At 33.8% G+C, this 26,270-nt stretch overlaps 1 protein-coding gene across 5 annotated transcripts in view; it reads right to left on the bottom strand.

Moving 5' to 3' along the window:
• Positions 1–9,741: 9,741 nt before the first annotated feature.
• Positions 9,742–26,270, bottom strand: part of LOC138314230 (neuronal acetylcholine receptor subunit alpha-10-like) — a 117,492-nt gene continuing 100,963 nt past the window's right edge. For all 5 annotated transcript variants that reach the window (XM_069254454.1, XM_069254455.1, XM_069254456.1 and 2 more), the window contains 4 exons: positions 22,434–22,543; positions 18,257–18,795; positions 16,036–16,229; positions 9,742–15,752 (listed from right to left, as the gene is read on the bottom strand). In XM_069254454.1, coding sequence (XP_069110555.1) covers positions 15,402–15,752; positions 16,036–16,229; positions 18,257–18,795; positions 22,434–22,543 — 1,194 coding nt within the window. In that variant the 3' untranslated portion in view covers positions 9,742–15,401. The remainder of the gene's footprint in view (positions 15,753–16,035; positions 16,230–18,256; positions 18,796–22,433; positions 22,544–26,270) is intronic.

Raw genomic sequence — 26,270 nt, forward strand, 5'->3', positions numbered from 1 at the left:
ACCTCTATTCCTACACGATTTTCCTTCTTCGTTTTTTTTCTTTCAATTTACTTTGACGCTTAGTAATATTAATTAAAACCCACTACCTTTCGGAAATGGGTTTTAATTTTCAAAACAAGTTCGCAGAAAGTTATTATCTTACCATCAATACTACACTTCACCTTCTGAACAATTTAATTAAAATAAATTAAATGTTAATTTTTATATCGCGGGTCGTCTTATGTTTCCCGCCAGCAAAACAACGAAATTAATATTCACTTTTAACATACATGTATTACAATGTAATTAACGCAGGATAGTTTGCATTTGTTTGGTGTTTAACTTCATCTTAGGTCATTGATATACATTTTATCGTGTTATAATTAATTTTAGAAACTTTTGAGTTTTGTTTCCGGAAGTTATCGCTCCTTGAGATTTGTTTGATACGTTCCATAGTATTGTTATTATGTTAAGCGCTAAGACTGCTAAACACACACTTCTAATTACTTTTGTCATATTCAGCATTTGTCCTGCAGGTAGGGCGTTTGTGATCACAAGGCAAATAAATTTGCGGTACCATCTTGTTTTCTTCCAGGCTTTCTTGAGTCAATCGTTGGTAATTGCATGGAAAGTCAATGATTGGTATATAAACATGGTAGATTCTGTTCCAGGTTAACGCTCAGTACAAACGAATTGCGACACCAGGTTTGTCCCTGGTCAATATAATGTGACCGGATGGAGAGTCTTTTGGTAACTCTCGAAAGTCATGAAACCAGAAAGATATCATTGTTACCTGACTCCCTATGTAAATGTAAATAAAATATTTTTGACTTTTTTTCACATGAACATGCTTGAAAATCGTTACAAAAATATAAATCCTCAGAAACTATTCACCGGCGCGGAACATTTGCGTGCGCTTAAAGTGTACACGGAATGGAAAATGATATTTAGATATGTTATTCTGATTGATCTCCTGACAAGAATGTTGAAAACCGCATCAAAATCGGCCGCTTCAGTACCGAGATACCGCCCTCCGAAGTGCTCGATTTTTACCTGTATATCAACTGCTAATCAGGGAATCGGCCGCTCACGCTGATTTGGGGAATAACCGGATGTGACGTCACGAGGACAACGGCAGTGAGGTGTTTGGTAGTGGGGTTATAGCACAAAGGTGGACATATGTATTCCTAAAATGGGCCCGGGTTACGAGAATTTTACAGATATATATACAGTATACAGTTATGGTGAAGATTTAATTATATATAAAATAGGAAATATTGCAAGTGAAATCATGCTAAATACATAAGTAGATTAGCGGAAATTATAAGTTATTTATGTTTCTGGTATAAGCCAGGTGTACCTTGTGTAAAATTTTAAGTAGAGATCTTATCTCTGTTTTAACAGCTTACTAATTTTATCAAACCTGGGAAATATTCAATTTTCATAATGTCATATAAAAAGAGACGAATTCGAAAAATGATGGTCATATAATTATATATATATCCATTTGAATATGTTTCTGTATAAATAAAAAATCACTTGGCCTATGGATTTCAAGAATCAGCATAACGAAAAGAAAAGGTGTTAAATGTATTTCATAGTTCAATACACGTAAATATCATAGACATAAATTGGGAGGGGGGGGGGGGTAAATTAAAAACAAAATAAACCACTTGAGAAATTGAATTTAAAATACATAATTCATTTATAGCTGTAACGAGTCTATCTTCCTTTTATAGCTACATGTACAAGTACATTTATAAAACATGTGTTATTTTAACAATATTCAACAGTACATTTATTGGTTATATAGATTATCATTATTAGTATTATATAATGATCGATAAGAATTGGATATCCAAAATCTAGCAACTATCAGAAATATCAAAATTCTGACATTGTGCATCATATTTGCATTGTTCTTTCTCGACATGCCATTTGTAAATAATCTTGTAGAGACAAATGTATACATTGGTCATTCTGAAATATACAATTATGTATACATCTAGTGATTTATACACTTGTTATATGTTATGTTCGAATGATATATTTTACTGTAAACCAAGGATTAATAAGTGTAAACAAATATGACATTATACAGCAATTAAATGATTGTCCATCGATAACTTACCCGTGATCTTACTTTTGACACCTGACGTGAGCTAATCAACGAAGCGTGACAGGTCACTAAACACCTTTCTTACGTAATCTGGTTATAAGACCCCTCATTAGTCTCGGTTGACCACGCGTTTTAGTTACTGCAGTATACAGGTAAAGAGATAAACGCAGCACGACATTGGCTATTCGGAAGTACAGTTCTGATTTTGTTCTGTACTTGATATCTGCAACTTGGATTAGACATAGACATCTTCAGTCTTTTTTTCGTCTGACTCGTGCATGATTTATTTTTTCAATTAAAGACACTAATAAATGAACTTGAGCGAAATATCAACAAGTCGTCGGATGTATTGTATTATATGAAAGCTGAATGTATTTCGTCAAAAAAATGGATCGATTTCAGATATAACGCAATTAGTAGATGCATTTACATATATGCAAAAAAATCTGTTTAGAATCATAACTTAATTCGTATGGGTAGGTTTAAAATGAAAAAGTCAGAAATTTGTAAAGCGGGTTTGACCAGTACAACGACCCGAGTCGGGTTTTGGATAACATAGTCAAGAATCTCTTACATAATATTCATGTATATGTGGTTCCAAATACCGTAGATTTACAACGTACGTGGATTATTATACACATTATGTTGTACACTGTATAATATTGTGCAGAAATGTTCATTTATCTACGACAGGTACATCAATATATGCATGGTATAAATCCCTATTTTCAAGCGTATTCCAAACTCATATCTGTAATTGAGAATAATATTAAATAGGTATCGGACATGTACACAGGTACTTGTGTCTGTAAAAATCGATATTTACAAACAGATTGTTTATATTAGATGGCAGACACCGAAAATCGCCACTCTATCTTATGCGAGTAGAGTAGGTCCCGTTGTCCTCGTGACGTCACAGGTCAGGGGTCCCGAATCGGGGTCAATGGCTTGGGGCTTCAGGTGTGTTCTAGAGAAAAGTCGCATTATCTCTAATACCGTATTCGCTATGAAACTCGTACTTTCTCCATTCTAAATTTTATACAATGACACATTTATATAGCCTTATATACCAAACCATTCCGTGTACACTTTAATTGTTGACGTCATAATTAATTGAAGACGTCATAAACACCGGCGTGCCGGACCCAGTCTTTCGATGATAAGCTTAAGATTGCCGTTCAAGTAACAAAACATCGGCCTCGGGAAACAGCTCATCGGGTTGGTACCAACACCGAGGAAAAAGATTTTTGACTGTTGACTGATATGGGATGCACACCATGAACTGCACACCATGAAAAACATATCACTGTAAACCAACTTCATTCAGCGGCTCCTTAATTTCGCGATTTTCGTTTCAAAACAAGTTCTTGAAGATTGAAATTCGCAAATTTAAAACTTGAATAGAAAATCCATTCAACATCATGTTGATGAAAATGTTAATTCGCGGAGATAAGCTAACGCTCTACAATGAATATTTATGTGTCGAATTGCGTTCATACCACCTTTAATGCAATCAAAATGCTGTTCAATCCAAAATAATTTCTCTGTTTTTCTGACCTGCCTGTTTTACTGTGTTCCTGGTCACTGCTTTGTGAGACTTGTGTTATACATGTGAAAGGTAAATAGCGACGGATCTTTCTGCATTTAAGTATGCGTACTTCATAGATGGTGTAAGGCTGTAATGAATTCGTGGAACAATTTTGTTCAGTTTACCGGCCACAATCTCCTACCAGACGAATTGATGTGATCACCAGAGAGATATAAAACATGAGTAATGACGAAGTCTAAAAGGATTTAAGCTTTTGACAAAAATACTTTGAAAACAAAATCACCCAGAGAGCTGTAAAATAACAAATGTGCAGAATTTTACCCGGAGTCCACTGACATTTTATTATCATGCTTTGAGGAATTATTTGCTCTGTCTCCGTTCAGCAATTATTACAGGTAGTAATGTTGATTCCTATGGAAAGTTAGATTAAGCATCTGTCTAGAAAAAAAAAGATAAAATAAAACGTATCGACGATTGCCTTTAATAAATTCGTTGAAATTATCACTGGTGAGTTTTTAAAATAAGCGTTTGTTAGACGAAATATCACCTTCATGTACATGTATGTTACAAAAGTGGTAAAATAGTCACTTTTCTCCATTTCGACAGTTGTTTGTTTCCTAGGTATCCTTCCATATACAATCCTATACTTTTCGAACACTTGTAATTGTTTTTTATTTTGTAACTCCCTCCGATTTTTCACGATGTTATTTCAACATTGCATTAACAATACATACATGTACTGTAGAATATTCTAATACATGTATATGAATATCTTACAGTTACCTTCTGTAGTTTCTAATACATTATATCTTAGAATGTACATGATTGTTAAAATTACTAAACTATTCTCTATATTAAACTCCGCTACCTTTCCGAAACAGCTTTTAATTCTTAAAATAGAAACGCAAAACAATATATTGGTAAATTTGTAGAGTTGCAAATCTTGTTAGCTTACCGTTAATACTACACTTTAATATCATCACCTTCTGAAAATTAATTAAAATCAATTAAATGCTAATTTTCATAACGTGTTTATATCTTATGTTTCCCGCCGTCGTCCTAATTACCGCGCGTTAGTTGACTATCATTGTGCCATACAAATGTATAGCAAAACAGCGCAATGAATCTTCACTTTTAACACATATTACGGACGGAATCTTGGATTCATTTAGTGTTTTAGGCCATCATTATGCTATCGTTGTTTTTAAGAAACTTCAAGTTTTTGTTTCGGAAAGATAGTGGACCTTTAAATAAACTTAATGGCATAATTTGTCTCTGTACATCATTTAGTTTATTATATCCGAAATATTCCCAAACGTTTAATAAGAAAAGAAAGCAAATGATGGAGCAACACCACATGATTGGATATATATGTAATAAGTTTCCGCTTGATACCAATTGAATGCTGACGATATGCGGGCTTTACAAATTTTAAACAAAACCATTGTCATTCTATACACAGTTTTCAAGAGTGGAATTGAAAAGTTGGGCGCATTCGTCATAGCCAATCGAAATAGATTGAAGGCGCATTTGACAGCAAACCTGAAAGCTGTAAATGACAACTGTATAATATCGTGTCTTATGCTCTCAGAACTAAATGACCCCTATTTTAAACCCCGAATACCTGGCAGGAACGGTTTTTGGTTTATAAAATGGGAATGTTATTGGCCGAACGTTAATACTACACTTCACACCGGCATCACATCGCATACATGGGAGGCCGTCCTTACATGACCCCAGCTGTTAATAGGACGTTAATTAACCAACCAGCAAAGATAACGTAGGAAACTTGCATTTGTTTGGTGTTGTACCCTCATTTTAGGTCATCGATATAAATTTTCCTTCGTTATTTTTGCTTTTAGGAAACTTTCATTTTTGTTTCGGAAAGGTAGTTGGCCTTTAGGATAATTATATTACTGCGATGATATGTTATGGACAGAACTATTATTCGAGACAGCGATACTAGTATTCTGAACCATGTCAGGGATACGCTTATTGACATATCAAGTTTCTTCGTTATCTTATATCATTGTCCACTGGAGATTGGGTGATTCTCCTTCCATACATACATATTTTACAATATAGAATGTACATGGTTACTTAAAATCTACTTCAACGAATCTCATTTATCAGTTGCAAGGTTTTGGAAATCACGAAAATAGCATGTTACCCCATTATCCTATTAGCAGCATTATTTGAAAAATGTCAATTTGTTTGGAAAGCAAACCCATATATATATATATTAAAATTATTTATTTCTAATGTCACTTCTTTTGGCGCATGTATGCCAAAACAAAACGGTAATTAAATTTGTAGAATACACTCTTACGTGCACTTGTAGTTGATTTATTTTTACGTTTGAGTCATTTTCGTGAATTTTGATCATCATGAAGTACGCAAAATATGATAACAAAAATATAAAAACCCTTATGCCAGGTGGGATCACCTATAACCGGAAGAAGAAAGTCTGAAAAAACTTACAATCCGGATGGAAATGCAAGGTAACGGATTCGAAGATATAATGTGACCGGATGAGGTGTGTGGTTTGGTGTCTTCGGCAGCACTATGAAAAGGACAAGCGTTACATTATACAAGACACAACAGAAATATACCACAGTCTGCCAAAACACGCAACGCGCATTAAATGCACACACCGCATACATGGGAGACCATCCTTACATGACTTCGATTGTTAATAGGACGTTAATTAATCAAACAAACAAACAAGACTAAGAAGATAAGATGGAATTTAGCACTCTGGTAAATTCACTATCCGAATGATATGGGTTGGGAAATTAAGAGTCCAGATTATTGAAGGTACATTGTATAATTTGTACTGAAATAATTGCTGATATAGCCCAATCAAGGAGAACGCGAGAGTAGGTAACAATGTATTTAGGAAACATCGCCATATCTGGCAACATCCATGTCAATCATCTGATTATTAACGTACGTAAGATTTGTAACCCAGATATATAGTAGATCATACCCATTAGCTATCTACGTTAACTTTTGACTGTGTGAATAGAAAAGGAAATCTAGTATGTAATCATGCTTTTTACGCAATCAATATTCCTGTGTTCCTAAGGATATTGCATTGAAATTGTTTCTTTTATATTGCACTTTAATGATAACTTCAGAGTTGAAAGTGGTCCACAGTTCAATAGGCAGACAAAGCTAAGAGCAAAAGGAAATCTAGAGGCGAATGCGTAAAAAATGTATAAACTAAAATTGAAAAGATGGGTGATCATTATTCGCGACTCTTATGTAAAGCCAAATGTATAATAATGGGGATTGTTCAAAGCCTGACGATTCTCGACGGTTGATTTTAATGACTGGTATTAAAGAAAAGTTACAGTGCTAAAATATATATGGATGTCTGCAGAGCAAGGACGAGAAAATTGAAATTAGGTCACATAATAAAGTGCATTATTATTTCTTTCATTTCATCAATTGCGTCATCAAATGGCTTTTTGGGTACATTTTTTTATTCCCGAAATATCTGTTTATTTTCTTTGCTCAAATGTAGTTGTATATTTATGCCATCTCATTGTTCTTAGTGATAGCTTGAAAATATCTTATATTTAAAATAATTGTTACGATCATTTTTACTAGACCATATTCGCCTTACGAAGTTTTGGCTCCTGGCATCAATATGACGATTCTAATTGCAGATTATCATTAACTTATCGTCAACCAACGTATATTCACGGTGGCCTAATTTCACTTTTCCTTGCCTAACACCTAACATAGGCGATTTAAAGGGAACATTCAGTCTAAGAATACATTAAAATTCGAACATATTTCGGAAGCAAACTAGTCTTAATAGAAATTAGATCAGTTGGTTTTACTGTAATGTGCCAGAAAAGCCCACTGTAGTGAAATGTATGTGAAATGTTCAAACTCGCTAACTGTCTACCATTATACATAGTTGTCGAATGTCTTGTATGCCTTGGGCCTTGCCAGCGTAGTAAACGAATTTTTTGTCTAGAACTACTCAAATCGCTCTCGCTATAGTTTGTTTACCTTACTAGATGCATGTTTTTGTCTAAAAATAATTTCATCAACTCCTCATTGGTTATGTATTACATTTGTTTTACGTGTGTGACTTTGGCTCGGGTATGGGTATAGCGAACATGTTGTACACAGAAATTAACAGAATTAGCCTCACTGAAATGTCCCTTTTACTTCGCAAAGCAAAATTTATTCTCACGCGAAAGTAAAGTGGTTTAGTAATTTTAGTAATTAATCACGAATCAAACTACTTAGATGTTAAGATATTATCTTACTCATGTTGATGCCATGTGTGTATGGTTAATATAATCTATATATATATATATATATGGCAAGTGTTTACTGCAAATCATCATATTGCACGTTGGCTCAATATAGAATGATTATCCTGTGCTTCATTTGCGAAACTTGCTGTCATACAGTACGGCCACTGCAAATGACACAAACTGCAAACTGTACGTTGTGTAAAGGTTGTCATGAGGACGACAATGACAAACTAGAGCATAATATAAAATCCTTTATTGTAGAACTCGTTCCATTGGTTGATTTACAAACAGCTGTTATATACATGATGCGGTTTGTTTGTTTTACAGTATTTTGTGAATCCCCATTATAACATTCATCTAATTGTACATCCAGATTTTTAAAACATTATAGAGAAACATGGTTTTTACGCAATGACAAGTTTCGAGAAATAAGAAAAAATGTAAAACAGAGTTCTACTTATGAAGGATAAGATAGGTTTAACACGGATGAATAAGTCAAATACACACTTACCTCATCCATTATATGATTGGACATGGATGTTAACATGTATGTACATATAACGAATCATTTCGTTAAACTTCAACATACATATATACACATCGCTTTTTGTGTTGAACTTGAAATTCAAACCCTGCAGTATTTTATTGACAATTACCAGGAAAGCAAGCCATAATGAAATAAAACCATTTCTCACAACTCAAACTGTATTAACTGTAGGTATGGTGTACCAGGCCATTTGAATGGATATATTAGATCTACATACATCTAAAGTAAAACACAACACCAGTCCTCTTTACCTGGCGTCAAAACCAAACCTAAGTGGCATTGACACACTCATATTTTTTTTAATAAAGAACAAAAATGTAAATGACAAATGTTAATATTGGAATTTATTTTTCATAAGCTGTATACTTGTTGAATCATCATCACTATTAATTATTTTTGATTTTTAACAAATCCTTGATCAGTTTAATATTATCAAAACTAAATTCTATACCTTTCTTGCTAGTCACTGTTTTGAAATGGAAGTATACTGGACATTTATTTTTAACTGATATTTTATATTTATATAAAGTATCCTCAAAACCTAATTCAAATCGCAAGAACATCTCATATGTAATCATTTTGATGTTTACTTCTTACCGCTGCACTAACAAAATGATTTATTCCATATTATTAAAAACTACATTACCCCAAATAATCTGTCATTCAAACTCTTTCAAGCAACTTGTCTAGTTGAACAATGCATTTTACTCTATTTTTCTCAATTATAATGTTTTTCATTCTAGAAATTCGCCTTATAAAACTATGATAAAAGTATTGATATATTTTTTCCGTTTTTTTTTCTACTCTGATCCTGTCATGTTGTAGGTAAAAACCATTGATTATGTCCAGTAATTTGTCTTATTAAACCGACTTAGTGAATATATGATGACTGATGGTTTGCTAACCAGACTAAATGGGAAGAGAAACAAAATAAATAGGCCAGTTTTCGTGTCACCAAGTCCAAGGAAATGACGCAGTTTTTAACCTGACAGGGTACTAGTCTTGCACTCTTGTCTAAATTGATATTTTAACAGAAATGATGAGAAATGTCCAGTCAAGTAATGATAAAAAATATCGAAGCCGAACCAAGATTCCAGTGCAAAATGTCAAGCTTAATGATAAAGATAAACGTCTTAAAAAGTACACAAGAACTCAGATGGTGTATGTCTTGTTCCCATAGTTACAAAAACATGAATGAAATATAGACCTCTGATACGATATCGTCAGTTATAGATGTTTCCTAAATAACTATATACACTAACACTGACAAGTTTCGAGAAATAAGAAAAAATGTAAAACAGAGTTCTACTTATGAAGGATAAGATAGGTTTAACACGGATGAATAAGTCAAATACACACTTACCTCATCCATTATATGATTGGACATGGATGTTAACATGTATGTACATATAACGAATCATTTCGTTAAACTTCAACATACATATATACACATCGCTTTTTGTGTTGAACTTGAAATTCAAACCCTGCAGTATTTTCTTGACAATTACCAGGAAAGCAAACAATAATGAAATAAAACCATTTATCACAACTCAAACTGTATTAACTGTAGGTATGGTGTACCAGGCCATTTGCATTGATATATTAGATCTACATACATTCTAAAGTAAAACACAACACCAGTCCTCTTTACCTGGCGTCAAAACCAAACCTAAGTGGCATTGACACACTCATATTTTTTTTAATAAAGAACAAAAATGTAAATGACAAATGTTAATATTGGAATTTATTTTTCATAAGCTGTATACTTGTTGAATCATCATCACTATTAATTATTTTTGATTTTTAACAAATCCTTGATCAGTTTAATATTATCAAAACTAAATTCTATACCTTTCTTGCTAGTCACTGTTTTGAAATGGAAGTATACTGGACATTTATTTTTAACTGATATTTTATATTTATATAAAGTATCCTCAAAACCTAATTCAAATCGCAAGAACATCTCATATGTAATCATTTTGATGTTTACTTCTTACCGCTGCACTAACAAAATGATTTATTCCATATTATTAAAAACTACATTACCCCAAATAATCTGTCATTCAAACTCTTTCAAGCAACTTGTCTAGTTGAACAATGCATTTTACTCTATTTTTCTCAATTATAATGTTTTTCATTCTAGAAATTCGCCTTATAAAACTATGATAAAAGTATTGATATATTTTTTCCGTTTTTTTTCTACTCTGATCCTGTCATGTTGTAGGTAAAAACCATTGATTATGTCCAGTAATTTGTCTTATTAAACCGACTTAGTGAATATATGATGACTGATGGTTTGCTAACCAGACTAAATGGGAAGAGAAACAAAATAAATAGGCCAGTTTTCGTGTCACCAAGTCCAAGGAAATGACGCAGTTTTTAACCTGACAGGGTACTAGTCTTGCACTCTTGTCTAAATTGATATTTTAACAGAAATGATGAGAAATGTCCAGTCAAGTAATGATTAAAAATATCGAAGCCGAACCAAGATTCCAGTGCAAAATGTCAAGCCTAATGATAAAGATAAACGTCTTAAAAAGTACACAAGAACTCAGATGGTGTATGTCTTGTTCCCATAGTTACAAAAACATGAATGAAATATAGACCTCTGATACGATATCGTCAGTTATAGATGTTTCCTAAATAACTATATACACTAACACATCCTATCACCGCTACTAAAATCCCAAATAAATACAATATCATTTAAATTTAATAAATTTGTATAATAAAGGATACCTTATGATGGATATATTTTTATATCACGAAGAAATATTACTAGATCTTGAGTATACTCCAAATAAATCATACAATTCATGATAAGAGACACTCAGATTTGTCACATCTCCATATCATAAAAATATATTCATATTTATCTTCATGATTTAATCTAATATAGATTATCACTTCAAAATTCAAAATTCATCCGGGTATCTTTTTTTCTGGTAAATCTTTAGGCCGTTGTATCTGCCAATCAGAAGCGACGTTACAAATGACAATGCCAATTCTATTTTTTAAGCCAATGAATCTACTCGTTACAAATAAGAATGAATTCTAACAAATTTGAATCCAATTAATCAACAGTTATGACAATGACTTTCCATGATGTCATATAGTAGACAATTGATGATAAATATGCACCTTCTGCTTCTTAATCCTTTTACTTATATTACTTTGAAATTAATATGTACATTTAAGAATGACAATAAGATGTAAGTTGATATACGAATTATGAACACATTGTATGAAAAGAACTATTAAAGAGTACCCATTAGTTCCTCACTGAAATACAGCTTTGTGAGCTTATGTGCCATATTAGAATTATTTTCCTTCTTTTGGATGTGACTCTTCGGTGTTGTGCCTGTATATCAGTGAAAAGCGTTTACAACAAGCATGGTTATAACAATAGCTAAAATACATGTTTTTAATACTTTTGTGTGGTGGTAATATGAATTAAGGTATAAAAATAAAGGTAAGATAAGTATTATTTTTTCGTAATCTCTGCGCTTTTAAGTATATTTAAGTATAGGGACATCGTATTATAGTTCCAGATACACTGTATTTAAATGTGGCCTTTATAATCTCATAAAAAATGTACACAATACAAATATGTTTTCCAGATCTGAATGTCGGGCAAGGAACGTGCCGTCCCACTTCCGGCTACAAAAATCAGTGATAATTAATCCGATTGGTTAAAATTCAAGCTTCAACTCAATCAAACTATTCATAACTAATTCTGAGTTTAACATTCAGAACTGAAGATACAGGTGATAGTGCGTATGCAGGTAATGCAAATATACAATATGTGTAATCGTTCCTTCAACATGGTTGTGGTAAATCGTAACTGAATTGTATAAAATGTTACATCTGTTTATTGACAGTAATAATTAATTTGTTTGTTGCGGTAAATACAGATACAGTAGGTCTTTGTAAAGTCTCCTTTGATGTCAATAGATACACAATTGGTGATAGATTGCTTCAACAGTATCATATGTTTTTGATAAATCTATTTACTCATTCGCTTAAATGTGTCCGTTTTTTAAATCTAAAACATATAACATGACTGTCTATTGGCTGGTTGGCTCCTTATCTACACACGTGATACGCTTGTCCATTGGCTATATTGTTTATACTCGTCAGTCCAGTCCCGTGTTGAGAAAGGAGGGGGCATAGTCTCGAGTAGATTTTGTAACCTAAATCTGGACTATAAACACCCAACAATCAACCAAAAGCTGTTTTTTTCTCCATTTCAGCTGAGGTCCATAGTTGTGTCAGCCTTTAACATTGATATATTGGATTATTTAATCGTTGTTCAATTGCTCTATAAACATGTATTTTCATTTACGTTTTGTTCGTTTTCATCATATATCTACAACATTTTACATGTACAAAGGATAGTGGATGCATACAAAAGTACTTAGTTTCTTCAAAAAATAACACGCTTGATATTTCCTTATAACGTGCATGTACTTCAAATTCAAAGTAAGAATTATCTTAAAGCGCAATTTCCAATTCAAAATAAGAATGATCTTAAAGCGCAAACAATGATTTAGCTCGATGCTTTAGCATTTAATCAATTCAACCTCTCATCTTCCGCCTGCTGTAAATATCCTAACAGTTATTTTATTCAAAAAGTAATTGCATTCTCTGCATGCTTTACTGTTCTGAAGCATATTAACCTAAATCATATTTAGGCAATAAAGTCATATTAAAATCAAAAAATTAAAAACGTCCATAAATCTCAATTATACTTTGCTGAATCAAATATAACGACTACATAGCTCATGGAATCGTTCGTATACCAATTATCAGAAAGAAAATTGCATTGTACAGCGAAATATGTGAAGGAAAACCAATTAAAAAATAAACAATATACTACTAAAACTGAAATCAAATGTTCACATATTTTCTTTGTCGTAAATATTTCCCATTTGTTTACCACAGACATTGCCATCTCCACCGTTACTTTTAGAAATGTATAGACATGTGCCGACTACTTATTGGAATAGGTCTAAAAGCCTTTGAGTTTCCGCCACAAACACGTTTTACACGTGTACTCGACAGCACTTGTAAGCGACAACATAAACATGCTGTGCTGCTATCCTCATTAGTTACGCTCCACTGGCTTTGTTTACATTTGTGTTGATTGTGAAGTGTTTACTGATGACGCCGAAGCTATAGTCTTTCCATATTGCCAAAAGATTCTGGGCCATTACCGAAAATTAGTACCCCGTTGTTTTGTCGCGCCGGCAAACTCATTTTAAACAGGCAATATACACGGAAAAATAAACAAAAGATAATAAGTATAGATACATACAAGAGACATTTTGAACAGCATATAAACACCTAATGGATATCTGTGGTTGAAGAGAACTGCTATCCGACAAATAGGTAAACATATACATGTACATATTTTGTTACTTCAGCACCAAGCTCACACAAACTTATTAACCTTTTTGTGGTAGATGTAAAAGCCATTACACCAATTCAGTTTGACATGTGATTGCACATCTTTTAGAGTTCAACAATATATATCCAATTAATAGCAATGTACTTGACTCCTAAAAGCGTCGATTTTACTTGTCTTAACGTGGAGTATACTCCATGACATTGTGAAAACAATTGATGTAACTTCAATGTATTAATGCAAGGTAAATTTACAGTAATTGTAACCTTTTCAATGGATACATTTTGTTTATTTATATCTTTATTTATCGTTGTATCTTTTTATTAATTTTTTTGTGTACGTCTTCAGATCTATATTCTTTAAGCATCATTTATTTATTTGATTCCTTAAGGTATAAAATAGCATAACTTACGCATATATTTATGACAAAACATCCAATGTATATTTTGAAACAGAGTGTTTCATCTTTCACTTCCCTATATAACGTAAAAACACAATTGAATGGACAAGCGATGGGAATTACTGACACATAGCCAACGTTCATAACGTATTCCTTGAACTCAAACTAGAACTCAGTCAGATAAAGCTAAAGCAAATCAGTCCTGTTGATGGAAAATTATCAATTCTTTCACTCGGTCGGTTTTCCAAATTTCATTTGAAGCTCGTTTCCTCGTGATCCAGTGTGACTATGATTTAGGTACCAAACATGTCGTTACTGGCGTTACTGTAAGGGAGATAGTGTTAGCCCAATGGCTGTGTAACTACAGAACATATCTCGTTTTTGTTTTAATCGTCATGTCAATAAATACAAAACATCCCTCCACCATTTAACAATATTGTAAATAAAACCAAAATTGTGTACAGGATGACACACAGGTGTTCGCCGGAACGTCAAAACTAGTGATATAATGTACTACCTACAATTAGAATAGGTCATCATGTAAAATTAAAAATAATATGTTATTATGAGACAATATTTGAAATGAGGAAATCATTTTTCGAATTGACTGTTTTCTTATTTTCAAATAAAACAATACCTAAAACTATGTCCTATGTATATGGAATAAAGTAATGACTGTGCATGCACCAAACAAAAGCAAAATAAATTATTTTGACATTGCTTTTTGTGTTAATTAGACATATATATACACTATTAAACACCAATTATTGTTAAAATCATGAGTATCGTTTATGCTCTGTCGGTGGAGGAGCATCTTTAATAAAGCTTCATAGAGAATATTAAGCTTCAATATATATTCAATCTTTCAAAATGTTACATGTTTACACATTCGCGTTTTGATGCACTATTGTATTCAGCTACATCTTATATATAACTCTAGTATCACAAGGATTTGACGTTCCGGTAAGTACATAGGATATACACAATCGTTCATGACATATTTCATGTAGAATAAATCATTTTCATAATCCTATAGATTCAAAGAATAAATTTGATGGAAATTCATATTCGAAAAATTATATATGTATCTATACATTATATTATTTCATATGCGTCACAGTTAGTGACCTTTAATATCCCCAAGGTTATCGTCAGGAGGGACCAGGATAGAAAGTGTCACAGCAAACAGGAGAATGAGAAAACAGACTAGTAATGTCCTGTCAATCACCAACGCCACCTGTTGCCACTCAAGTTTTATAAAATCTTTTCTATCTTGGTCCGCCAAACGCATTTCGTTTCGTTCAATTGTCCAATTCACTTTTTGCAAAACCCGCACAAACTGTCTTTCACAATATTCGCTGTTTGCTACGTTTAAATGTCTGGTAAATCGTGGAGATACACCGCCATTCTCAGAAGGAACTTCAGTTTCGAATTTGTCAAATTTGTAGTATTCTCCTTGTGGAACCTTTTCCTGTAAATAATGAAGAGTTTGCACTTAAAGTGTTCAAGCTAAACAATTTTATTTTGAATTACAAAGAAAACTTCCGTATAGACCGTTATTATTCTGGGTTGAAATTTTTCGTGATTGGAACAAAAAAAAAAAAAAAAAAAAAAACCACACACACAAAAAAACCGAAAAGATTAACTATCAGCGATTTCAAATTTTCACAAATCTGTCTACATATGATTAAACCATTTCTCATTATTTCGCATAGCTAATCGCGCGATCAATACGATATCACAATACTACTTACCATGCCTGGCTCTGGTGGAGGTTCCGGTAGGTCCAATTTGATAAAAAGAATGCGTGCGAAAACGCCAAAACAAACTTTCTTGAGTAACATAGGAACTTCAAACCCTCGGGAACCCTTATGGTGTATATTCAGTGTGAAAACATTCATGGCAGTGGCAAAAGATACTATGGCGATTGTTATACCGTAGTATAAACCTGAAACACATAAAATCAGCTTTAAAATACTGTAGCTCTACTTTTACTCGTAATCGACGACTGACTTAAGAATTTTTCGGTAGATATAATTCGCAATGGTTTGCGCGGGATATCATCTTTTGACGTCATTTCATAATTTCATAACCAAAAAAGGTTTGTGAATCAATTACATTATCCATTATTACGTAGTTACCTCCCTTTCGGGTATATATCCATTGTGACATCATTATTTTGTGAGTGCAACTCACATCTCTGAAAAGTATTACGTTACCCTCTGAAACATATGACGTCACATTCAATATCTCCTACAAGGGTAGATAACTCTGTAGTATGTTAATACGGAAAGCAATCTGCAAACAACACACGTACATAAAACTAAGGTGTAAAACATTAGAATTAGATTGCAGTATTGTAAATCGAAAAGTAAATTCAATTCTCAAAATCAAGTGGCCACGGAAAATATCCTTTGTCGTTGTAAAGTATATTCATTTGTAATAAATCATAGTTTTCCATTTTGAAAAACTTTTGTCTCTATCAGATTAAAAATTGAATGAAATATGACTGAATTACGTAAAAAAAGAAATAAGAAATGATTATGAAAATAAATGAAAAATATTAAATATTTATCGAAAACAATGAATCTTTAATCTTGAATGGCAGATAGAATTATCCAGGGGAAATGTGAGCTAGGAAACAGATTGCATTAATTCTGTCTAAATATTTATGATTGATCGAAATACGTAAAGTGATATGAATAATGTAACACACTGCAGATGCAATGTCGGTGCAACATTTTGAGACACAGCCAATGTTGTTTAGTACACCATTCTATACAATGCTTTGTTTTAAAAACATGAAACCTTTTAAAATTTTAGTCGTGTTTTTTTTCCCTCATTAGTATAACGTAGAAGCGGAAGTATTTTCAAGAATAAAATGATTTACATCTAGAAAAAAAAAGAGAAACATTTTACGATAAATTCAAAGTTAAAACGATAACATTATAATAGTATTTTTAATTATTTTAAAATCCGGATTGGAAATTTTGCTATTATATAAAGAACGCATGAAATGATCAAATACTTATATTTGAAGAAGGGCATTGGAATGGATTGCAATTGCAATTTTATTATTGGTTCTGCAAGAACGCAAGAATTATTTAGTAATTGCCGGATCGAGTGTTAACAAGAAAACAGTCTTTAAACAGAATTAATATCTAATGTATATATATCAAGTCATAGCCACCTGCCTATTGGACAATCAACATTGTAAACATTCATGTCTGTAGCGCGATGCGGGTATCTAAATAAAGTGTTTAGAGATTGTTATCCATATTAGTTACAGCGCGCATGAGTGGGGAAGACTAGCATGCTAATACGACAAGCGAAATTTAAAGGTACAGACCATCTGTCATCTAATTGTTTTCCAACCAAGTTGTCAGAACAATCTTTCTCAAAACATCAATTGTTCGTGATTAAACGCTCAACGATTCTTGATTATCAAAGAGTCACTGCTACCATTTGCTGAATACATGAACACTTGGTTAACTTTTTAATAGCAGACAAGAAGGATGGCATAGCGCTAATTCTCTGAAATGGTCATATTAACATTGACCTAGTAAAGACTGAATACGAAATCAAATGGCTATTACCAGTACCATTTCCGAAGTAATATAATTAGTATTGTACAAGGAAGAACTGTAAACGGTATACTTATGTAACCATGGTAACATATTATTACCATACGTTACACATGACGCTAAACGTTATTATAAACATTACCATCTAAACTCAAGATGAATTCAATTTGAAAAGACCGTTATTGCAATTTTTAATTCTGATTCAACATGCATCAACTACTTGATAATAATCTTATCTGTATCGAGAGCACTTATTTGGTTCCGCATTGCCTAGACAGCTATATTATCTTTATTACATAACAATATTCTCCACTACACGCGATAATACAGTATCACGTGACGTATCGAGCTATATAGATCACGTGACTTGCCTGCGTATCACATGACTTACCTATGAGGGGTACCACGTCTGACACAGGAGGCAGTCGTTCGGCCACAATCATCAAGAAGACTGTCATGGACAGCAGCGTCGTAATCCCCATAGAGATTTTCTCTCCTGAGTCCGAGGGCATGTAGAAGCCCAGGAGGGCCACCAAGGTAATCAGAATACACGGCATCACCATGTTAAATAGGTAAAATAAAGGTCGTCTCTTCAACACAATATAGTACTTCATAAAGTCATACGGGACGGGACAACACGAGAAGTTCACAGGGTGTAAGTTGTAGCTGAAAGTTATCAGTTCCCATTCCGAACTAGGTATATAATTCGTTAGGTCCCCATTCTCACCCATTTTCACCATTTTTAGCTTCATATTATCAAACGTCCAGGATGCGAATTCCATACTGCAGTTTTGAACGTCAAAAGGAAAATATCGCACATCCATAGAACAAGAACTTTTAAATATCCACATAGACAACCACGTGACATTGCCATCCGGTGTAACTATGACGTTTGTACTGACCGAGGAAAGGGACGACCCAACGTCTGCACTGTAAGAGAAACGTTAAGTTTATGTGACAGAAGAATAGTGTAAAGATATTAAAATCCTTAGCATGTTGTAAAAAATTTGAAAATATATGAAATTACATATCTACAGCTTTTTAATTATTTGCTTGTTACTTTGATTAATTAACGTCCTATTAACAGCTATGGTCATGTAAGGACGGCCTCCCATGTATGCGGTGTGTTGCATGTATGGTGTGCGAGGTGCGTGTTTTGGGAGACTGCAGTATATTCATGTAGTGTCTTCTTGTATAGTGGAACTGTTGCCTTTTTTATAGCGCTATATCACTGAAGCATGCCGCTGAAGACACCAAGCAACACACCCCACCCGGTCACATTATACTGACAATGGGGAATCTGAATATATCTAGTTAGATATTATGGCTATTGAACTTGAAAACCTCCCATATGGGGCACCCGATCCTTTTAGTCAAACATACCTACGGCTAACACCACTGTGCCACATCCACGTCATCAAAAAAGACGTTGCTATGGCAAAGTGATGGTTGCGGTCCGATATCCCGTCATGATCTCAGTACAAATCATCAATGATATTATTGTCAGTACCTATATCATATTTCTGTATACGAATTGTATAGATATAAGTTGAATACGATGAGTACAATATCGACATACACACAGTATGAAATTAATATCGAATGTGCTGACTCATGTACCTTTATTTAAATCTGTGATGAAATGACAAGAGTTATAATGATGCCTATTTTGATTGGTATAGCTCTATTAATATAGTTATAAGCTCATATCTACACCAATTAGGATACAAGGTAATAATTATAGAGATGCTCCATAAGGAAGTCTAGTGTAGTTCAGGAAAACTAGCCTGAGGATAACGTCTATGTGTAAGCAGCCATATAGGACAGTCTCGTCAGAAGACTTATTATGAAGACGGTCAGGGATATTCTGATGTCCACAAGCCGGAAATAATGCAACAGCGGGGTCAAATAGTTCTACAGAGGAAACGTTCCTAAAAACTGATACAAAATCTGCAAACTTAATGAAATATCGATTTCAGTTCAGACAACCATTAAACCAAAATGGCGTGGGCGATATCGATACTGATGCCAAGTCATGGAATTAAAAGTCTAGACAGTGTTGAAATGCTACCAAAGGAGCAATCAATGCTTATCAATATTCAAAATAATTAAAAACTATTAAATAAAGATATACGTTTGCATAAACACTCCTTTAAATGACAGGTTATGTGACCGGTTCTCCCGGAAGTATCAGCGTTTTCTGCTTCATCAACAACAACCTCTATTGAACTCCATAGGTCACTGTCTCAAATGCAACATATGTAGTAAAAATGGTACAAGTGATCGGATGGTGTTAAGGTTAAGCCACTAGAAAGGGAAATTAATTTATCATGTATTGGACGGAATAATCGACCTTTAACCTTAATGAGAGTCAACCTGGAACCTGAAGCTATAATTGGTAATTTACATCCATTACAAACATTCTGATGATAGAAAAACTAAAACATGAAACAAAAGTAGGGAGAAAGTCTTAATGATACATGTCGATTGTAGCTGTTCCAGAGGTTTCCATTGTTAGTACCAATTAACGTCCTCATTTTGTACTTCAAATTTGTCATGTTATTTTAAATGGTTGCAATGTAATTTTAAAATATTCCATATGATTGTGGTGTCACGTGACAAGTGGGCGTTATTCTATCATCTGCAAATTAAGTATTTGTCTCAATATTGAAATCTAATGGACATATTAAAGTGATACCTACACGCAACTTTAAATTCGATAGCAAGTGATTCTTTAAAGGTAACTACACAAAATATAACAAATTATGCAATGGAATTTCTACTTCTTCTACAGACATCATGAACATACTGTACAAACAAAAATGTAAATTAATAATTATAACAAAAATGTAAATTAATAATTATACCGGTTTCATTCTTACAACTCTGTCAGGATAGATTAGGCAAAAACACTCGCACCAAATCGGATAAATAAATCCATCTTTCCTAGCGCAATGGCTGAAGAAGTGGATTTTTTGAGTGGTGATGTCTTAAAATTGCAATTATCTTAGGCTTGTAAAACACAAGATAGACTCTAAATTGAATGAAGTATCAGTGAATTTGGCCTTTATGGGATTCCTAGTATATGAGTGCAATATATCTCCATGTTATTGAGTTATGGCCCCAGTATATGGACAAATATGACAAAAATCATTTTTACAGGGGTTTATACAAGTTTTAAGCATTCACAATGCCTACTGCAGTCGCGAGTATCAACCTGATGCAATCTCGAGTCTATTATTTTGAAACACGGGGAGAACAAACGAAGTAGAAATCTATTCCACAGACCATTAATACATCATTATCAGGGCAATTCTATTTACGACAGTTATTTTAATAAAAGAATGAGAACGCTGTTCACATTTTCTTTCAGATAGCGTCTAAGTTATGTAGTAGGGAATGTAATTTGTTCCATTTAAAATCAATTTTGACGTTTATGTTTGAAAAAAACATCATAAAGAACCATTTATTTTGTGAACACAATTTAGTTTTTCTCTTCCATTTGTATTGAATGACGATGTTCTGGCTAATTTAAAACCTATTACAGGAAAAAATGCCTTTTTGACATCAGCAATTTGTTGAATACATGCTTTCATAGTATTTGATGAAATAGACAATTGACTCACACAAACTTTTGTACATCATGTCTTAAACGTCACGCTTTTGTATATTGAAACCTTCACTTTTTATTAACAAACATATATGTAACTATGTGCTGTGTATATAGGCAAAAACATTTGTCTAATCAGTCCTAGACAGTATATCTTGTTCGCCATATATACGTGTTCACGTATTTCAGCAAACCAATTTAGAAATCAATACAATGTTCTTATGTTCTTTTAATTCTGAAATGGTTTGTATGATATGTCGTTTGATAAGTTAACGCCATATTAACAGCCAGTGTCATGCATGTGGTAAGTAGCATGTATGTAATGTGAGGTGCGTGGTTTGGGAGACTGCGGTATGTTCGTATTGTGTCTTAATGTATAGTAGAACTTTTGCCCCCTTTTTAGTGCTAAATTACTGAAACATGCTGCCGGAGGCTGAAAAGCGACACACCCCACCTGGTCACATTAAACTGACAACGGGCGAACCAATCGTCCCACTCCCTGTATGCTGAGCGCTAAACAGGATCAGAAACTACCACTTTTAAAGACTTTTTGTGCCTCGACCAGGGGACATATCCCAGAGCCTACCTCACAAGCGCTCAACAATGGCTAAATGGCTGCTATTCATATATGTCAATTTTTAGGTACTTCGGGCTTTGTTTGCTCGGTAAGGTAATTTTACTTGGTCGATGGAATTCAATATCAACCTCTTTAGATGTCCATAATTACAAAACAAAAATGTGGTATGCAAAACGCGTCTTTGATTTAAAGAGTTTTCTGACTTGTAAAATGGGTATTGGTTGTGACGTCATATATTTGGGAGCATTTCGTCATATTTTGATAACGACGTGGATTTCGCTGCTCACAAAATAACGACGTCGTAATCTATGCCTTCCCGCAAGGCTGATAACTCTTTAAAAGGCATAAACTGAATGCTGTAGTATCCTTTGTCAGACTCACTTGTTATAGAGCAATATATCCGGTTTCCAAACGTCATAGTAGGGGATTCTGACCACATCAATGTTGTTGTATTTCTTTGGATCCCATTTCAGCATGTAATCGAGCCATCCCTGAATAGAAAATAGTATAAACAGTCAAACCTGCTTTAGCTGCGACCACCTCTGTATAAAAACCACATGTGTATAAAAAAACTGCTACATAATACCACTTTCTCTAAGTAGGACATGGTATATTTGAACATGATTTGTCTTGTGTATAAGGACCACTTAGCTATAACGACAATTTCGTTTTGGCGAGAGACAAATTTTCACGTGATTTCAAAAAATGTATATTATGCGATAACAGAAAATGAATATAATTGCTAGTCTTTGATTATGTTGAAATTAAAGCAAATAAAACCTTTAAATATTATATGCAAAAATATAACAATAATATCTGCATGGAAAGCAATGATTTCTGTTTTCTCATGATTGTAATTCTGTGCGCGTGTATACCGGTGATTACAAATACACAAAAATGTGTTCCGGAACCAAAACATGGGATCTCTACCCATAAAACACATATTCCCCTAACATTGATTTCCTGGGCGTGCTTTTGTGTTGCGCATTTTAAGCCGCTCTTTCTCCATTATGGCGACATTTTATACTGAAATAAATATTACTTTTAGATTTGTCCGGGTTATCAATCTTATTTTAAGTAGAGGAACGCCGAATACGAATAGTCATTCTCGACTTCCGGAATCCATAATGGATATAGTGCTCCCTTTTTGTAAGAATTAATGGGCATTGTTGACAAATGTGTATGGCTGTTGGATTTCAAAAGGGGTGGTATACATCTAAGGATGGAGTTCCAAATGAGAGTCACAGCAAGGTACTTGGGGAATCCTTAATGCAGAAAATTAAAGGAATGAATGGAATGGTGCATTAAATCGTATCTGAAACATCACAAGGCTATGCAATGTTGCTAGGATTTGAAAAGATATCGATGAAGCGAGAGTCATAATTTTATGCTAGTATTTTTGAAAGGTAAAAACTGAAGTCTAAAATGACCTTTGTAACACGTTTGCTGACATCAAGTACCCTCTTCCAGAGCCTTTCGTGGAAATCTCCAACGCCTTTTAAGATACCATTTCCATTCCCAGATAATAATTATGGCACTTTTACTCTCGTAAGGTGAAGTTAAAGCCGACATAACCAGGGTAATATACAAAATACAAAGAGCTGTACGGAGACAAAACAAATGGCATTGTGAAGATTAAATGGTTCTATGTTCGGAGACACACGTCATATAAATCTAAGTCAATTTTTTGTTATAAAAAAGCCTGGCTATGACTGACTGAGGCTAAAAAGCCTTACAAAAGACTTCACATTGGAAAGGAAATAGAGTAGTTTTCTGTGAGATCGTGAGTTTCTTGTTGTCTCCATCAAGCATGACTTTTCGAATCACTGTATTGTTTATTTCTGATCCATCAGTTGACATATCTCACTACAGTTATGGATATTTAGATAATCTCGCCCAATTCACTTACACTGGGAAAAAGGCATCTCCTATACCAAAATCCGACCCTCCTCCCCTTAAATCATTTTTGAATCCAAGAACTATGCAAATAACCCTCAAAAGCAACACTTTCGCCATTAACATTCAAATGCAAACAGTTCAGATGGTTTACTCTGAAAATGCAAGTTACGGATAGAATATTCTGAAATTTTGGAAATAGTCGTTTTATTGGCCACGTGTGTGAAACGTAAAAATGGTTAACTTGGTTACATCATTTAGAGTACTTCCCATTCATGTGTAATTGGAAAAGGTTTATTATAGTAGCGATGCATTAATTGACGCACAATCACGCCATTCAGAGCTGTACTGTTGCTTCGTCTGAAAGCAAATCAGCTCTTTAGTTTGTGTTTTTCTTCATAGCAGACGACATTACAGTGGAGTCCTTACTTCACGTAAACGGTAATGGACTACTTACACCACGCTAATATGTTGAACGAGAAACTCATAACGAGCGCGCTGGTTATGATATATTGCGAACCATTGCATATAAACAGTAATTGTGAAAATACGGAACGAAGGCGCCTATAGTTATCATTAATAGACGTCCGTGTTGTCTACAGAGATATAAATGTAAAAGGACACGCGACTTTTTTTCTAGTGTATCATCAGGGACATAAGTACATTTTGCGAGAATAATTTTATTAGATTCATATGTGTGACCGACATGATATAATACATGTATAAAGGGTGTAAACCAATATGTATCTTTCATTATTATTTACTGTAGAAAGGAATCGGTCTTTTTTTTTATTATCTCACGTTCTCATATCCATAAAAGGTTTTCTTGGCACTTATTGATAACGACAACATTCTTAATAATTTATTCAACAGACGTTTTATACATGGCTTCAAAGCGAATAAAGACAGGAACTGAAACAACGGGAATGGAACGAAAACGAATGTTTTAATAGTCTAGGAATTAGTCTATAGCGTGAAACACTTACTCGCAGAGGTGACATCAAATTTGGGGCGATAATTTCCTTACAGATATCGCACTGATGTGTCTCGTCAAATGCAACGGCGCTTTCGATCATTAGCGAACTTAGTGACGCTCAGAGAATAAACAAACGTATGATGTACATTCGAAATTGTTCCCGTGAGACGCAGCTTCCATGTGAGCAGAATATGTCATTATATGGTTGAAACTGAACAATTCAAATAAACTTGGTGACTTTAGCTGCAGTCTATGTATCAAAATTGATAAGCTATCATGTCTGCAAATCCCAGACTCTATTGATATTTGGCTAGATTTTATGGTTTCCCTGCGGCGGCAAATTAAAATAAAAGTTGTTATATGTAATTATGAATTTATAGCTACAATATGACGTATACAATTTTAAAAGTCCTCAGTTACCTAGTACTCATGTGTTTAGCATATGGGGCGTCATGACAATGCATGTGAACATGCTTGTTTGCTGTTGAGCTAAAAGCCTAGAGTTAATAACCGGAACTATGAACTATATTACTATATTGACATTAATGTCTAATGGAGCATGGGATTTCCCTCCCGTTTTAACTGTGGGGGTCCCAGGTTTGAAGTTGGCGAGTCCCTTATAAAACCTAGATTTTACTGTAGATCTCAAACAACTTTCCCTATGCTGTATCAGAAAATATATCCTGTACTGTTTATATGTTGAAAACAAGCATTCTGACGCCCTTCGAAGGTTAAGTTCATTTTATCAATTTACAGTTAGCAAAAGAAGCGGAACAATTTCAATAAACAATGCATTTTCAGCACTAATATCTTAATTTGTCGAGCGTAGCACTGGATACCATATAATAAGAATTTCATGTAAAGATTGTGATAGGAAAATATTACGATGTCAGTAAATAAATGTTTTATTTCGTTCGTGTGATTCAAATTATACATGTGATGATTTGATTCCGAATTTTCCAGTGACGTCACTTTTAGTAGGAGTGAATGAAACTTCAGTCAGTCCCGCCAAACAGTGACTTCACAATCACCGGAATGATGTTGCTTACAAATTTCCCACGGTAGTAGAAAGGAGTACACACTCATTCGGTTTAGTGAATGCATCTTTTCTTGATCATCAAAGAAGCGCTTCGCTTTCAGCAAAATCGTGTAAACAACAGGCAATTTTATTTCGTTTTGAATACCATCTTCTACACGTATAATGGAATGGTTGCATGATAAATAGAATACACAGTCAGTATCTTACCATATAAGTTTTATTTTAGTGTAGACACAAAAAATCGAGACGACTCGGCAAAAACCTTATCATCTCATCTCATCTCATCGCACAAACAATAGCAGCATCG

The sequence above is a fragment of the Argopecten irradians genome, chromosome 2 (genome assembly GCF_041381155.1).
Source record: "Argopecten irradians isolate NY chromosome 2, Ai_NY, whole genome shotgun sequence".
NCBI lineage: Eukaryota > Metazoa > Mollusca > Bivalvia > Pectinida > Pectinidae > Argopecten > Argopecten irradians.